We start from the raw sequence: 15,964 nt of genomic DNA, 5'->3' as shown, positions 1-15,964 counted from the left end.
GACTGATCAATTTGGGTTGTCAAAAAAGCAAGGAAAAGATTTCTTTCTATCAGAAATTTTGAGTTTAAACTTTATGCATGCATGCATAACACGATAAATGAATTTGATTTCCACATTCCATACATTATTTCATATATTTAGCAAAATACAGAGAGAAACACACTGTTACTAACCTTCCAATCGCAAAACTTTCGAAAGTTATCGTTTGGACTTCTCGCGCACTTTTCGAACAGCCTTTTATTTTCGTGATGACCGATTCCACCTACGAATCCCTGCATTTCCCCGACATAATACTTTTGAGTTAATACACTTTTTGCCTTTCACCGATAACCGTTTCCTTTCCTTTCTTAAAAATTTCTTATCCTGAAATGTTTTCGTCGCTTTGCTCTGCGGATCTCGTGTCCAGCGCCGAGTCTATGCTTTCATTCTTTCAGTCGCTGTGATTGGTTTGTCGCGTCCTCTCATGAATTTGATGAGAATAAGCAACTTGATCACGAAAGTACAAAAAATTTTCCTCTCATTGACAGACTTTTTCCATGGGTTTACCGGCGCAATAAACCACTTGAGATGTTGGGAGAACACTCGAAAAGCTTGTAAATCACGAACCGTTAGGAGAGTGATTTACAAGCTTTTCTCGCGTTCTCCCAACATCCCGCGTGGTTTATTGCGCTAGTAAACCCATAGCAAGAGTGGTCTATTGCTTAAATATGGTCGTGTAAGTTGTTTGAGGAATGAAAATAGAATCGATTGGTGAAGTGCTATACCTTGGAACCCGACGACCTTTTTACCACGAAAGACTTTGAAGAAGGAGTTGAAACGTTGAACAAATTTTCCGAACAGCATTCCCGACGTTTTTCTTTTGGTTTCGCCCTCCTCCTCCCCCCCCCCCGGATTAACGCACACCTGACTGCAGTAGATACATTATCATAATTATATTTTGGCTGGGAAAGGCCACTTAATCGTGCACAATTTCTTTAGCTCGAATCATGTGTTTTAGTATTCTCGGTTTAGTAATCCGGCGTTAGGGTTTCTTATGTGTTCCTGGTTTTAGTAATTTTGTTTTCCCGGTTTTATTAATACGGCATTTAGGATTTTTCATGCCTTCCGGGTTTTAGTATTCCTGGTCTTACGGTATTCCGGCGTTCCGGGTTTAAGTATTCCTGTGATCCGGCGTTCCACCGTTCCTGGTTTCAGCACTAGCCATATAAAGTGGGACATACCTAAATTCGACATTGTCTTACTTCACTCAAGTTAGAGCAGCTAACGACGAAAATACTTAGGCAAAATTCCAACAGACATAAACGTATTGGGTTGTGGGCCAAAAGCATAAAAAATTTCGGGAATTTCGGACGCCATTTCCCTCTCGCTACATGCGCAAAAATCCTCGCGGCATGTACGCCCGTGTACCGCACGTGATGGCGCAATTTGTTCTAAAATGGCAAATTGTCCCATATCATAGGGACAGCCACAATACTAGAAATGGCGCGCGCTTATGGTCTCCGTCCCCGATTATGGCTCCTGGTTTCACAAAATTAGAGCTGAAATTCTGAGTTCCACCAGCTCATGACATTTTCAGTTAACTCTTCTTTGGCCATTGTGGAAACACCTAGTCAAAGGCTAATGCGGCAAAAGTATGTATAACGATGACCTTAGCAAAGATCACCTTTTCCCTGCACATCACCAGCACGTACTAGTAGAATGTAATCTTTGTTTTTCAGTTGCCACCTAGTCGTTACAACGTTTAGGCTCAATTGTCAATCTGATCTGTTTCCATTCTGGAGAACTTTACAATCAGACAGCTTAGAGAGCTGTATAATTAATAATGTGGTGGGATTTTTTTTTCCTTCAGCAGTGGGCACTGTAACACTGAATCACTAGAGCTTATGTCCCAATTTATTTAGAAATGCGTTTTCGTTTCAGTGGGATCAACATCAGGGCCTAGGCAAAGTGGATCAAAAGTTGAGGTTATCATGGCAGGAGATGATCGGGCGTGGAATACAACTATAAATAGATTGTTAGCACTTACCTTAGCCAGGGATGCAAGACTCAGATTTAGAGGATTTGTGCCCAAAGATACCTATAGACGGTCTGAACTTGAATCAAGTATTGAACTTCTCGAAGATGAGAATACCAAGGGAAATTTGCCAAGTGAGCTGTTGAATTTTCCTCCTGACAATGCTGAAATGGACTATCTGATAATGCACTCTTTTACACCTGAACTACGAGAACAAGCTGAGAAAATTTGCAAGGCCAAAAACTGCAAATGGATTCATGTTGCGCATACCATCTGGGCAGAAGTTGTGAAATTCTTTGATGCGATGGGCATATCTATTGCACGTACAGCTGAAGAGGAACATCAGAGGCAGATAGAATTGTGTGAGAAGGCGGATATTGTTGTTACGATTGGCCCCAAAGTAGCTGAAGCCTACAGGTTTGCGCTGCACTACTCTGGAAAAGATACCAGTGTCATCTGTCTAACGCCAGCAATTTTTCCAGAATTACACCAAAATGGGAAAAGTGTCCATAAAATCCATGAAAATCGTGACAAATTTTGTGTATTAATTGATGCGGCAAATTCTGCCGGGTATTTCAATGCCAAAGGTTGTGACATTGCTGTTGAAGCAATCTTATCATTGCAGGACAAGTCTTATCACCTCCTTTTTGTTTCAAGACCTGGCAGTGATTCTACAGACCTGCAAACCATACTCCAGGCCAGAAGCCTGGATTGGAATCAGTTCACTATAAAGTCATGTGTGGGCACCACTGCACATTGGGCCAAGTGTATTGTTGATGCTGATGTTGTCATCATGCCTTCCAGGTTTGAGGGTTTTGGATTGAGCGGTCTTTATGCCATTTCTGCCAATATACCCGTTCTTGTTAGCAGAAATTCTGGACTTGCTATGGCCCTGAAGATGTTGTCCTCTGGAGCAAACCATGTCGTGGAGTCTGATAATCCTCAGGTGTGGGCTGACAAGATTAAGGCAGTGAGAGCAAAAGACCCAACCGTCCGTGCTTTGGAAGCAGAGCAACTCAGGAAAGAATACATGGATAGATTTAACTGGAAAGATCAATGCAATGAGCTGGTGGAGAAAATGATTAACAAACATGGTAAGTGCTTCCACACCGAATAGCCCAATGCATTGTGGCTGTCAACTATCACACTAGTTTAGTCTAGACACCCACGACAAAAACCCTGAAACATTGGTAAGCATCGGTGTCATCGACAGCATAACTTTGCCAAACGTTTTGATATGTGTATGCCACAAATTTCCATTTTACATTGTCTCTGTTAAAATATAGACGCAAGAGTAATTAAGTGGCTTACAACCATGTTTTGAAGGCCTTGGCTTCGATAGAATTTAATTGTCCTGAACCATGACTAAATTCAACAGCAACTGAGCCTTCAGTGGCATGACTCTTCCTTAAAGCTTTTGGGGATTATATATGTTCTATTTAAGAATAGATGTCCAAAACACCATTAACCCCTTATGATACCCTTTGTTAGAGTATATGAGTTATTGTTGAGGAACAGCATGTTGGATAGTTTCTGACTGGACAGTTCGCATAATGACATTCAGATGCACTGCTACTTGTATGTCAGACAGTGTTGAAGAACAAGTCACAATTTTACACACAAAAAATATAATGGCTGCACCACATGCACCGGCCACTTCGGTCGTAAATGGCTTTTAAATTTTTGTAATCCGCATTCTGTAGGACGTTGTACTGAATTGAAACTAGGCAGAATCAAGAAGACTTTTTTCTAGTGGCAAAGATTATGCCTAACAGAAAAAGGTAACTTTCAGAGCATAATCTTATGAACACATCAACAACATGTCATGTTAGGCTGGGATACGTTCAATATGCTTGCAATGCATACCAATGCATTATAATATTGTTAACTGGAACATGATGATTCAGTCCCTACAGAGATTCTTGCCAGAGGTCCCTTAGCCGTCAAAGCTTATAACAAGGCTCTTGAACAGGGCAAGACCCGTGTAATGAGGGTGCCAATCATGTTGATTGGACAGGATCGAACTGGAAAGACCAGCTTAAAGAAGTCTTTGAGAGGGCAGCACTTCAACCATGAGGAAGACAGCACTAACGGAATAGAAAGAGATCCTTCTTATTTCAGTGTAACAACTGAGATTTGGAGCACAGGGGAGAGAAAGCTGGAACAAGATTCCGATTCTGCTGTTTCGCTTCCACACCGAATAGCCCAATGCATGGTGGCTGATTTGCAAGGTGACGGAAGCCATCAAATTGTCTCTGAATTTGTAGATGAACAAAATACAGGAAAGGCTCCGTCTTCGAACGCTCTGCAAGCGGAATATGAAGAGTACAACCTTGACATTGATTCCCCAGCACAGGAGAACAATGAGCTTGGTGAACAGAATTTAGAACAATCAAAAACTTCAGGATCGTTGGTTAGCAGCTGGTCTCCGAAACTTGATGAGAAGAAACGAAAGGAGGAACTTTTTGAGCAAGAAGTGCCAGATACAACAGCGGCATGTGTCGAAAAATTACTTCTGCAGTCTGAAAGGAAAGATGAAGACAAAGTGTATTCAATTCTTTGGGATTTTGGCGGACAATCAGTTTACTATGTCACCCACCCACTCTTCCTGACTTCTAACGCAATTTATATCCTGGTGTACGACCTTAGTAGAAATCCACGTGACAGAGCCCCTCCCATTGTAAAGCAAGGCGTTTTCAAGCAGAAAAAGGACCATTTCTGCAGAAAGACAAATGAAGACTACCTGCTCTTCTGGTTGTCCTCAGTCTCCTCTATGGTAGGTCAAAGCAAGAACCCTTCACTGACAGAGTTTAGCCGCTCTAAGAAATTGCCAAACATGCTGCCTCCAGTTATCTTAGTGTGCACCCATGCTGACAAGTGTCCTCATGCCTCAGAGCTGGCCAGTGAAATATATGGCTCTTTGTCGGATCAGGCCAACCCATATCGAGAACATCTCACGAAAAAGTTCTTTACTGTGGACAACACAAAGTCTGGCAGTACAGATGAATGCCTAGAAGTCAAGCGCTTGAGGAAAGAAGTACTTGCAGTTGCAAAGGAGCTCCCACAAATGGAGAGAATCATTCCAATCAAGTGGTTAAGATTTGAGGATGCACTTAAATCCAAAAGTGACAGCGGTCAGCCATTCATTTCTCTTGATGAAGCATGGAGAGTTGCCAGTGAAGAGTGTCAAATTGGTGATGATCAAGAGTTTCATACTTTGCTGAACTTTTTGCATGACCAGAGAATCTTGGTTCATTTTGATGGCACCCCAGAGTTAGAGAGAATGGTGATTTTAGACCTTCCGTGGTTGATCGATCTGTTCAAGAGAGTAATAACCATCAAACGCTATGACCCCGCAGCTAATGATGAGCAGTTTGAGGAACTGTGGAAAAAGCTTGAGAATGAAGGTATCCTGGATGATCAACTCTTGCAAATAGTGTGGCAACCCTTTCTCAAGGAAGAAACCAAAGAAAACACAGTCGAGAGCCTCATTCATATCATGGAGAAGTTTAGCTTGTTATGTCACTGGCCTACAGAGGACAAGAGCAAGCAATACCTCGTGCCATCCATGCTGATGTGTCCTCCAGATGATAATGCCACCAAGCTTCTTGCTTCTGCCATCTTTCCTCCTCTTTTCATAAGATTTAAACAGCGTCATCCCTTGAGCTTTCCTTATGGTAACCCAAATGCCAGATCTTGTGAAGAATGCATGTATGTTCAAGTGCCTCTGGGCTTGTTTCCACGATTGGTAGTAAAGTTCCTTCAGTGGTGTACCAAAGAAAAGTTCAGACCATTGCACAAGGACATGTACCAGAATTTTGCCAGATTTCCTGTTCATTCCACGGAAGGCTACTCAGTCATCCTGGTCTGTCGTTCATCTTCTATTGAGATTGTGGTTCACAAAAATGCAGACACTAAAAGTGACACCACAGCTGTGAATATTGGCCTTATGGTGCGAAGCCAACTAGAATCCATGCTACGAGGAATGTGCGCAGAGTTCGTTTGGTTGAGTTCCATGGAATATGAATTTTCTGTCCTTTGTCCAATCTGTTGTAAGCAGGGTTCAGTCAGCTGCTGTCGCCGGCATGACATGAATCGTTGTGACAAAGAAGAGTGCCTTCACTTCTGGTCTGAGTTTGATTTACAAAAAGAACAATTTTGCACCAAGGATGCCTTTGCTGAAGATACTCGAGTTCCTGTGGAGACGTTTGTACCTTGGTTTGAATTTGCATGGATGGTAATGTATTAATGTTTCGTTTCAAAGGATTGATTTCGGTTTTCTTTTTAATTTACCCATTTTTAATTAACCAAACCAGAAATAATTTTTTTGAATACATTACTTTGCATACAATAATTAACCATTATTTACCGATGTGGAGGTAAATATCCACCACTTTCACCGACACTAATGTAAATAACTGTTTTAGTATGTATCACACAAGTTGAATAGTCAGTCGATAAAATTTGCTCCTCGGTAACCGAAGCGAAACAGGAAACCATTTTGTTTTTCTCCGTTCGCTCAGAGGTGATAGTACTTGCTATTCACCCGCAAGCTACCCAATCAGAATGCGCGGAAAACACTATTGTACTTGTGTGGTATATACTAATGAGAGATAATGTCAATTAAGTCAAGCAGAAGCTAAAGCAAATAATTCTATCAACAGTAAGTCAAATTCCCAGGTAATAGTTTAGACTGGCCACATATACTAGAGTGCCATCTCGAAATGGACAGAGGGTTGGGCTGTAACCAATCCCCTAAAGCTTTGGACATTACGTAACAGGCAGTTATTATAATACACCATACCTGGCTGTGCATTTTATAAGCAGACAAAAAAGAACCTACTCCTAAAACTTCTCCCATTCACTACACTTGAGCAACATTTGTTTTGTACATTGAATAAAGTGTTGTAAGGTTTGAAATCTCCTCCAGCCAGTCACCCAACGCCAATAAAATAGAACTTGGGCGAATGATTTGTTTTCTATCTGATGCCTAACAAAGATACTTGAAACATCAATATACACACACAAGCAGATTTACAAGTTACAAGTGTGGCTTCATGCGTCGAGTTTTAGCTAACCTGTCGCATTGCCCGCTGGGTTATTTTTTCCTAATTAATCTTTTTCTTCTAATTTCACAGGAACAGGGTATTGACAAATTCATGCTTTATTTTGGAGGTGACCGTTTTTTCTACTGTTCAATTACGATGGTAGCTTTTAATCAATGAATATATATGAGCTTTTGTTTATTCCTCACTACGTTTTTCACTTCCCTAACACCTTGTTTGGTTGAAAAAGCATTGTTCTACTTTACCAAGTACTAAATATGGCTTGCCGGAGTTGACTTAGTTTGGTTGGCATGCTTCCAGTACATCATCTGATTCATCAACAGCATGTCGGCTTTTTTCACACTTTGTGACCTTAAACTCTGGAGAGACCACAAACTAGTGTCTTTAAGTTTCAGCATAGCCTATGAGAACTTCGACATCAAGTATGCTAGTAATGCATGGATAAGTTTTTTTTAGAAAGGTTTCTTGATTCAAAAACTTTGTGACTAAAATACAATTATGTTGTCCTTTTCTCCCATTCAATCATTTCTAACTGTGGTTAATTTGATGCTTGAAATTAGCTATTATTTTTCTCACAGACGTTCATGTGAAAGACGCAGTTGTAAGCAACATCCATGTTATGGATGCGTTTGCTCGTCGACTGGACCGACCAATCTGTCATGGTAACCAAGATGTACCTTCCACCCAGTATTGGTTACATCTCGCTGAAGAATTTAAAGTTTCCGAAGAGACTGTGATCAGGTGCCAACACAATCCTGAGAATAGCCCCAGTAAAAACATGTTGGAATTTCAAGAAGGCCGTGACCCTTACTTCTCAGTGCAAACGTTCAAAGATGCCCTCAGCGACATAGTAAGAAATGATCTTGTGAAGATGTTGGAACAGTGTAGTTTGTCTGGTGAGTTTTCATATTTTCCCTCTGATAACAGTGCATATTTTAAGAAATGTGTTCCACTGTACGATATTCTGCCTGAATTTAGACGCAGCGAAATTACGCTTTAACACTGAGGTTATTGAAAACACTTTTGAAACATGATGACAACGTTTTTTAGAAGCGTTCTTGTTATGCGTTAGTTTGAATTTATCTCACAGCATTTGCTACACTTATGGTGTGGTTGAAGTTAGAGCTTACCCTTTGGTTGATTCAAGTTTGTGAGATGACCTTTGGAGCAGCGATATGGTAGCTTAGTTAGCACAGGCAGTGGTTAGGAGTAAAATATGTTTTTATTTGTGCAATTTGTAACAGCAGTAGTAGCTACGGAAGTGTCAGTAGGAGAAGGAAGAGGAGGTGGTGGAGGAGGCTTGACATATTCTATTCTTATTTTTTTATTTTATCATATTCCCTTTTTACAGCGAGACTATATCGCATATAAGAAGTCATTTCAAATGTTTTCTTGAAATTTCCTTTGAAGTCCTTTGCAATAAAACTCTGAAATCCAGACTTAAGCCGAGACGGTCTGCTTGATTAATTTTCTTTTTTAAGACTCGTAAACTACAGGTCACGCAAGCTCACTCTGTTCACATCACTAATTATTTTAAAATATTGAAAATACAGAAGTTGTATCAGAATTTAACTGAAAAGTTGTAATATGTAGAAAAAATGATGTATATAGATAAGAACTCTGTTCGACAAGACAGTCCGGGGTGCTTTAAGTCAGTCTTGTTGTGGTGACTACTGGTATTTTAATTTTACAGCTACTGCAACGGTAAGAGACTTTCGGGCTGACCAAGCAGAAACCTTTGAGAGCATTTGTCTACAGCTGGACCACTACAAGAAGTGGAAAGCTCTAGGTCAAACGATGGACATTCCACATGAGACGCTGCAACAAATTAGTACATCTTCCAGCTGTGCGAAAACTGTCCTAAACATTATTGAAAAAAGGAAACCTGAGCTGACTGTAAAAGAAATGAAAACCGCCTTGGAAGATATGCAAAGACAAGATGTTTGCGTCGTAGTAAACAAGCTTTCAGGTAGAACTATTTTTTAATTTAGCTTACTGGTGAGCTTTGTAAAATGTGTTTTTTAGTCTGTAGGATGTCTCTGCCTTACATTTGACCGACTAGAGAAGTAGTCAACTTCGGGATCAAAATAGTCAGACAATGACAATACGTCTGTAGTTGTCCGCCTGATTGGTCTGGTCGTTAGCAGTTGCGATTGGTTGTAGTGTCTGTTGACACAAATAAGAATGCAATTAAGACCTACCCTTTATGCACATTTTAGTCTGATGATGGTTTTGGTCTTACCAAGACATGATTATTTTATCAATTGTTGTCTAAATATCCTGACAAAATGAACATACTCGGATTCTTTGACCCTCTATTAACCAACTACGTCAGCTGCAAAGCCAGAGGGAGTAGTTGATGGGTAATTAGGGTAGTTAAGGTCCACGAAGCACTTGTATTAACATAGCTGGATATTAGAGAATTAACTCTACCCCGTCGAGGTCGAGCCTGCAAGCAGGCTGACCACTGGACCTCACTCGTGGGTTGGCCAACTTCAAAAGAATTGTTGCTTGCCTCTAGTCGTCCCCATTCAAGGGTTAACGGTCAGAGGAAAGTTTTTGAAGAACAAGCCATTTGTGAGTCATTTTGTTTACTTTTTTAATATGTATTTTTTCTTTTCTTTGTTTCTTTTCGTAGAGGATAGTACAATTACCTCTCTCCTTGAGGACTTAGACCTTTTGGATAACGTAGCCATCTTATTAGACAAAGAAACACCGGGTTTGAAAAACTGGCTACATTTTGCCCGGAGGCTTGGTATCTCTAGGAATGAATGCGATGAATTGAAGCCAAAAGGGATTCCAAGCCCAACCAAAAAGCTCATGGAATACATCGTTCAAGTTAATCCAGACCTTACACTGAAGCAGCTAATCCAAACCCTGATAAAGATGAAACGACTTGATGTTGTGAATGCGTTAAGAAAATTCATCGGCGGTAAGAATTATTTAGGATTTGTAATAAAATGATGAAAATATAACGATGGCAACAGTTGCATCTAATGGACCTTTCCGGCATTATTATGGGATGCTTAGGGGGCAAATACATAATAATTTGCCCCTGAGCATCCCATAATAGTTATTTGAAACAATAGAATTCAAAATAGCCACTTTATCGCAGAAGAGATTCATTGAAGTTATTTTTTATGAATCCTTTTAACGATTTAATGGCTTAAAACCTAAAAACCATCAACGGTTGTGTTTGTACGACGTTTTTACACTCAGTTTTTCAGTAACTTCTATCCCAGTTAGGTTCTGAGCGGAAGGATTTACCTCTGGTTCAGGTTATGTCTGCTCCCTATGGAAAAACGTTCAACTCTCGCGGTATTTACCTGAACTGATCTCTTTCCACACAAAACTGAGTAATACATGTTAATGTTTATTAAAATACATCGTGTTTGGCTGATTGCTGTATCTTTATTGGCTTTCACTCAGTAGCTTTAAATTATCTGCCACTTCGTGTGTGTGGAGTTACTGTTTTTGTCATTATACTGCTCAACCATTAATCTGCTTCATTACTTTAAAAAACCGGATTAACACTACTTTTTCTGTAAAGCGAAAAGACCTTTGGTTCTGTAAGTCAAACTGCACTTCATTATTCTTACAGTTAAACAAACGCGCCAGAGTGACTGAATAGGTTAATTTGTCTGGCTGACATGAGGTTTCTGGAATGATTGAAAAGCTTGGCAATCATGGCTTTTTTTGTCTGATATACCGATGAATTGTGCATCACACCTCATCTTATGAGTCGTTCTGTGTTCCGTCTTTGATAATTTTCCGTTTTGTTTGTATTTTCAAGAAACTACAGCCGCTAAGCAAGCTGTTGATGAGAGTCATTGAATACGTCACCCAAAGTGTTCAAGAATACCTCAGCCAAGGAAACAAGAAAGCTCTACAGAACTAATAAAGGCAAGACCAAAGATTATCAGGCGGAGTCTGAGTGAAAGGCTGCTGACTGAATAAGAAAGGTATCCACAGAAACGTCCTCCTGTGCGTCGTTGTTCAATTAAAAGGGTTGGGTAGCGCTTGCTTTGGCGTTCATGGCATGTTCATGGTTTGAATCAAATACGTACGCACATGTAGGTTTCAATCGATTATAACACAAGTTTGAAGGTATGTAACAGAAACGCCTGGAATATCATGACCTAACCTTGAATGATTATAAAAAGTAGTAAAGTTCTATAGGAGCAGTTATGCTGAGTTGCAGTCTTTCAGCTTTAAACTGCACTTTTTTTTAATTGTATTTTATCGCATTTTTATCGTAGTAGTTAGATTGTTTGTATTAAGTAGGGACGTCCTCGATGGTGTGATTATTTTTGACACACTGTATGCATTTTGACTTAGTCTACATGAGTTAAGTAGCTAGACTAGCGCCAATGGAGGCTTAATGTTCAAGCTATTTTAAAATAAAGGATACTTTGTATTTCCTGTATAAGATAAAGCTATCTATTGCTCTATAAGTAATGTTTAAATGCATCGATAATTCTTGAGAAAAGAAACAATCGTCTTCAAAACGATTTTCTTCAGAGGAAAAACCAAAACAAAAAAAACCTGCTTAAGGGTCGCGTCATAGGCGGAAAACAACATTATAGTACATAATTTTTAGAATTACTTCATAGGAGTGTTAACCTTGGGAGCAGCGTATAAATCAATGTAGACGAACACTCGTTGCTATTTTCAAGTAAAACTAAGACATTGGTGACCTCAAGAGTCCTCATGGGCTCGATGAGGATGAGTGAGTGAGTGACATTTAGCCCGACGGTTTTCAGCGGAACCCTCAGCTCAAACGGCAAACCGCTAGAAGTCACGTGACCAAGCGATGCGGTCACCTTCGGAGTTCTTAAGGCGGTTTTTTAACACCGAGAAGAAGGTTTTCACGTAAGTGATTTACCTGAAAGTTTTTTATCCTGAAATTTCTGTTTATGCCACGTAGCGATAAGAAAGTTATGTAAAGCAGTCTTTTTAGTGCATGTTTAAATGAAATTTTCAGCAAACGAGTGCAAATAGGTCTCTTAGTTGCCATTTCAAAATCAAACAGTTGTCATGGTCGGGAAATTCAATATGGTGGCCTCTTCAAGTGAGATAATTCTTTCATGTTTTTGTAGTTAAACCGGTAGAGGCCATAAATTTTAAACGGGTTCATGCAAACGCCTAACCTGAAACTGCCGTTTGCGGTTTGCCGTTGACGCGAAAACCCTTGATAATACCAGAATTCTTACGGAAATTCTGGTAAGGAACGATACTAGTTTTCAATTGTAGAATTGTAAAAAAAACATGAATAGCCAATCAACTATAAACTGAGTGAAATATATACATGAAGTAGATTTTTAGTAGAAAACATCTGAGTGAATTTGTGAACTTATTTGGTCAGCCTTCCACCAATTCTAGTTTTTTTCTTTCCTTTATTGAATATTTTATGAAAGGATGTTGATAAAAGTCGCTTGTTTAAATAATTTGGATACATTTTCGGGGAAAGCTGTCTCTTCCTCTTTCTGAATAATGCCTGTATTATATTAGGCCTTTTCCAAATTGCCTTTCGCCTAAATCTCACATTAGGAGTCGTCGGAAGCTTTTATGGTGAAATATAATTAACTAAATTTGATTTGCATGTAAATGCTCGGGTTAGTGAAACACAAAAGCCCTTTTCACGGTTTCTGACACCATCTTGCTTGGGGGACAAACACACCAAAAACTGCAGTATAAATATATTGGAAAACGGTTAAAAGTTCGATGCCCGTTAAGTCTAGAGTGATTGACTTTCTGAGTATTTTATGAGTTACAAAGAGGAGATACCCATCAGAAAGTTTTTTTGGTCAAATTTCAAGGACATATATTTGTTATGATGCGAGAAATTGCACTTCTAATTTTTCATACAAATGTTTCTAAATTTTCCCGCAAATTGCGACTCGGTTTTACAGAGAAATGAATGGAAAAATGAAAACTATAATTATGGCTGCTCTAGCGAGTTAATTTGCCTGATATCTTTAGTTTTACATTCAAAAATACAGCTAGATTCTTCATTTTCCCGATACATTTACTGTAATTTTTGCCGAGTTCGCCTTAATAAGATGGCGTCAGAAACTTTGAAAAGGTCTGTTCTTTGTTAATTGTTTCGCATCCAGACTCGTTTTGAAACAGAGGCAAAAGGCTATTGCGAAATAGACAATGAAGGACCTTCAAATATGGGTAGTGTAGAAAGTATTTCATCGTGATGGGGTGACACAGACAAATTTATCATTAATTTTTAATTTGAACATCTTTAGAGCAAATTTGTGCGCTGGCGTTCGTAGTTTAAGTCATAGAACAAAATGGTAATAGTACCAAAGCTCGAGCCATATCACATTTAAAATTCTTTTAAATTGCTCTCGTACGAAGGCTTGTGCAATTTCGAGGGAATTTTCAAATATGAACCGTGGTGCAAATGTTTAATTCAAGCGATTACCCATGCTTGCTAATTACATTAAGGGCCTGTTTACAAGGAGGGAGTGTTGCCCTAGAAAGCGGGTTAACCCTAGCTGGAGGGCAAAGGATAGCCCGGGTTTACAAGCGAAATTTCACAAGTACGGTAACCCTACAAACCGGGACAACTTAATGCGCAGATACACTCAAAGGGTCTGGAAACAATTAGAAAGTTAACCCGGGTAGGCGGGTTGACCCTACCTGGAGTGTTTACAAGGGAAAAAGTTAACCAACCTGCCAGGGTAACCCTAGCACGCAGATAGGGTAGCCCGCCTACCTGTGTAACCCTAGCTGCCTTGTAAACACGACAAAGAAAAAAAGAGGAAATGTGTGAGTGCTAGGGTAACCCGCTTGCTAGGGTAACCCTCTCGCCCTGTAAACAGGCCTAAGTTGTTTCTACTTTAAATAAACTTACGAGTTTTGCAAAAATATTGTCTTTACTTTTCTGAGGAAGTGCATCAGAGTTATCCAGTAAGAAATGAATTTCTGCCGAGATGGTTAAGGACACATTATCATTATCATTGCCATTGCCATCGCCAATGCCATTGCCATTGCCATTATCATTGTCATTGTCATTATCATTATCATTATCATTATCATTATCATTATCATTGCCATTGCCATTGTCATTGTCATTGTCATTATCATTATCATTATTATTATTTTGTGAATGAAAGTTTGCGAAAGAATAACTTTATGTACTCTAAACCGCACAATTCAACCGAACTAGCTTTTGCCACCTTTCAACTGCCAAGATTTATATACATTGTCCACAAAATGGTTTACACGCAGACTTATGATTTATTTTGTACACCGACTGTTAACCTCTCTATTTTCTTAGCTCCATGGTATACCACTAAACATAAACGTAACTAGAATATACAGATTAAAGCCAGATGGGGCAGCTATGCTGAGGAGGAATGAAGGACATTCTTAAAGCAACCGCTAAGTAGCAGCAGTAATCAGCTGGTGATGAGCCATCCAAGACAAAAATCTCTACCATTATGAAACTCGGTTGAGCATCAACTCCCACCAAAAGGTCTGTCCCAGCCAGACAGGCTAACAAGATGCTGCCAGGTCTTGTTTTTACCGCTATGATCACCAACGCGTTCATCAAGGTGGTGAAGGGACAACTTGCCATGCTTAGTGCTATAAGCTGCTTTAGCTAATAGTAACATAAAGTTTCTTTCCACCAGATAATCTTCATTTCACAGCATGGGTTGGTAGACCATTCTGTAAATTTGAATGGGAATATGGGTGTAGTGCTAGTAACATACATTAATATCGAAAACTGATCCAAGGAAATTTGTGTCTACATATCAAATTTTCTTTTGTCTCTAAAGAAGATCCCTCAGCCGTTTTAAGAAAAATGACTATCGTTTCCGTTAATGAACTATTTTTATCCATAAACTACACTTTTGATGAGTGGTTTTCAGGAGCCCTCCATAGAATTGATTCACACTGTGAAAGCCTGCGTAGCAGACGCTTCCTATCCTTTTTGCAGGTGGGGAGATCGAGCAATCCAGCGAGCAAACGAGCGCGGCCGGGCTGAGCAAAATTAAAATGGGGAGATACACTATGAGCACGTGACCCTTTGAAGGTACAGTATTGTTGCAAGATAACAATAGCCTTGAAAATGACGACAAAGATTAGTTGCTGTTTTAATTGGCCATACACAGCAATATAACCTGCAAACAACTAGCAGTGTCACAAGGATCAATAAAGAAGAAATCACTAATTTGTTGTTGGTTAGCATCACAAGGTCGTGTTGTTTTTTTCGTTTATTTTACTGAACATAATTTCTGTTTGAATGAACTTCATTTCACAAAAGCAGCAGCTGAGGAACCAAAATTTTGTCACTGTACCTTGGATTTCGAATGGACTTTCCGTGACAGTTACTGTATACTTTCCATAAAACATGTTGACGTAACGGTCCTCAACAGTCGGTGTCTAGTTTGTCGGAATTTTTGCCTTTCACCGTTCCCTGTTTTAAGTACACGTGTTAACACAAACCGCTAAAGGAGGGTCCAACATCGACTTTTTCAATCACGTATCGGGCCACTGTTTCAGTTTAATTCCACCATCCCGCGCCAGTCAGGATGTTTATCCCGATCCACCTGGTTAGAGTCGTAGTTCTTCGCTTAACTTTCCGGTAACGAGAGATTTTTCTGATTTTCATCCCTCATTCCCCCGTCAAATTTAGAACTCTCCCGCATCTTACCTGTCAAGATGAGCAAAGCCCACTCCCGCCAAAGTATTTCTAACCCGCACTTCGCCATTAAAATCCTGCCATCACGCAGTTTTACTCTCTTCCTCCACCCTGCCAAACCTATATGTTGGACCCTCCAATTGAGTTTCTCAGTGGTCAGTGCGTTTGCATTGTTAAACCTTCCTGTGGAAGTCACACTCGTTAGTAATAATTTTGATTCTC

The 15,964-nt window shown here is 39.8% G+C and overlaps 1 protein-coding gene across 1 annotated transcript in view; it reads left to right on the top strand.

Moving 5' to 3' along the window:
* LOC145486244 (uncharacterized) overlaps positions 1 to 14,794 on the top strand; it is a 29,889-nt gene extending 15,095 nt beyond the window's left edge. Inside the window, exons 2-8 of the mRNA XM_081464870.1 lie at positions 1,921 to 3,108; positions 3,922 to 6,251; positions 7,153 to 7,189; positions 7,659 to 7,976; positions 8,774 to 9,049; positions 9,719 to 10,012; positions 10,874 to 14,794. Coding sequence (XP_081320996.1) covers positions 1,921 to 3,108; positions 3,922 to 6,251; positions 7,153 to 7,189; positions 7,659 to 7,976; positions 8,774 to 9,049; positions 9,719 to 10,012; positions 10,874 to 10,914 — 4,484 coding nt within the window. The 3' untranslated portion in view covers positions 10,915 to 14,794. The remainder of the gene's footprint in view (positions 1 to 1,920; positions 3,109 to 3,921; positions 6,252 to 7,152; positions 7,190 to 7,658; positions 7,977 to 8,773; positions 9,050 to 9,718; positions 10,013 to 10,873) is intronic.
* Positions 14,795 to 15,964: the final 1,170 nt, after the last annotated feature.

Source organism: Orbicella franksi, chromosome 1, assembly GCF_964199315.1.
Source record: "Orbicella franksi chromosome 1, jaOrbFran1.1, whole genome shotgun sequence".
Classification (NCBI taxonomy): Eukaryota; Metazoa; Cnidaria; class Anthozoa; order Scleractinia; family Merulinidae; genus Orbicella; species Orbicella franksi.
The sequence above is the reverse complement of the archived record's forward strand: the minus strand, read 5'-3'. Positions and strand labels throughout refer to the sequence as shown.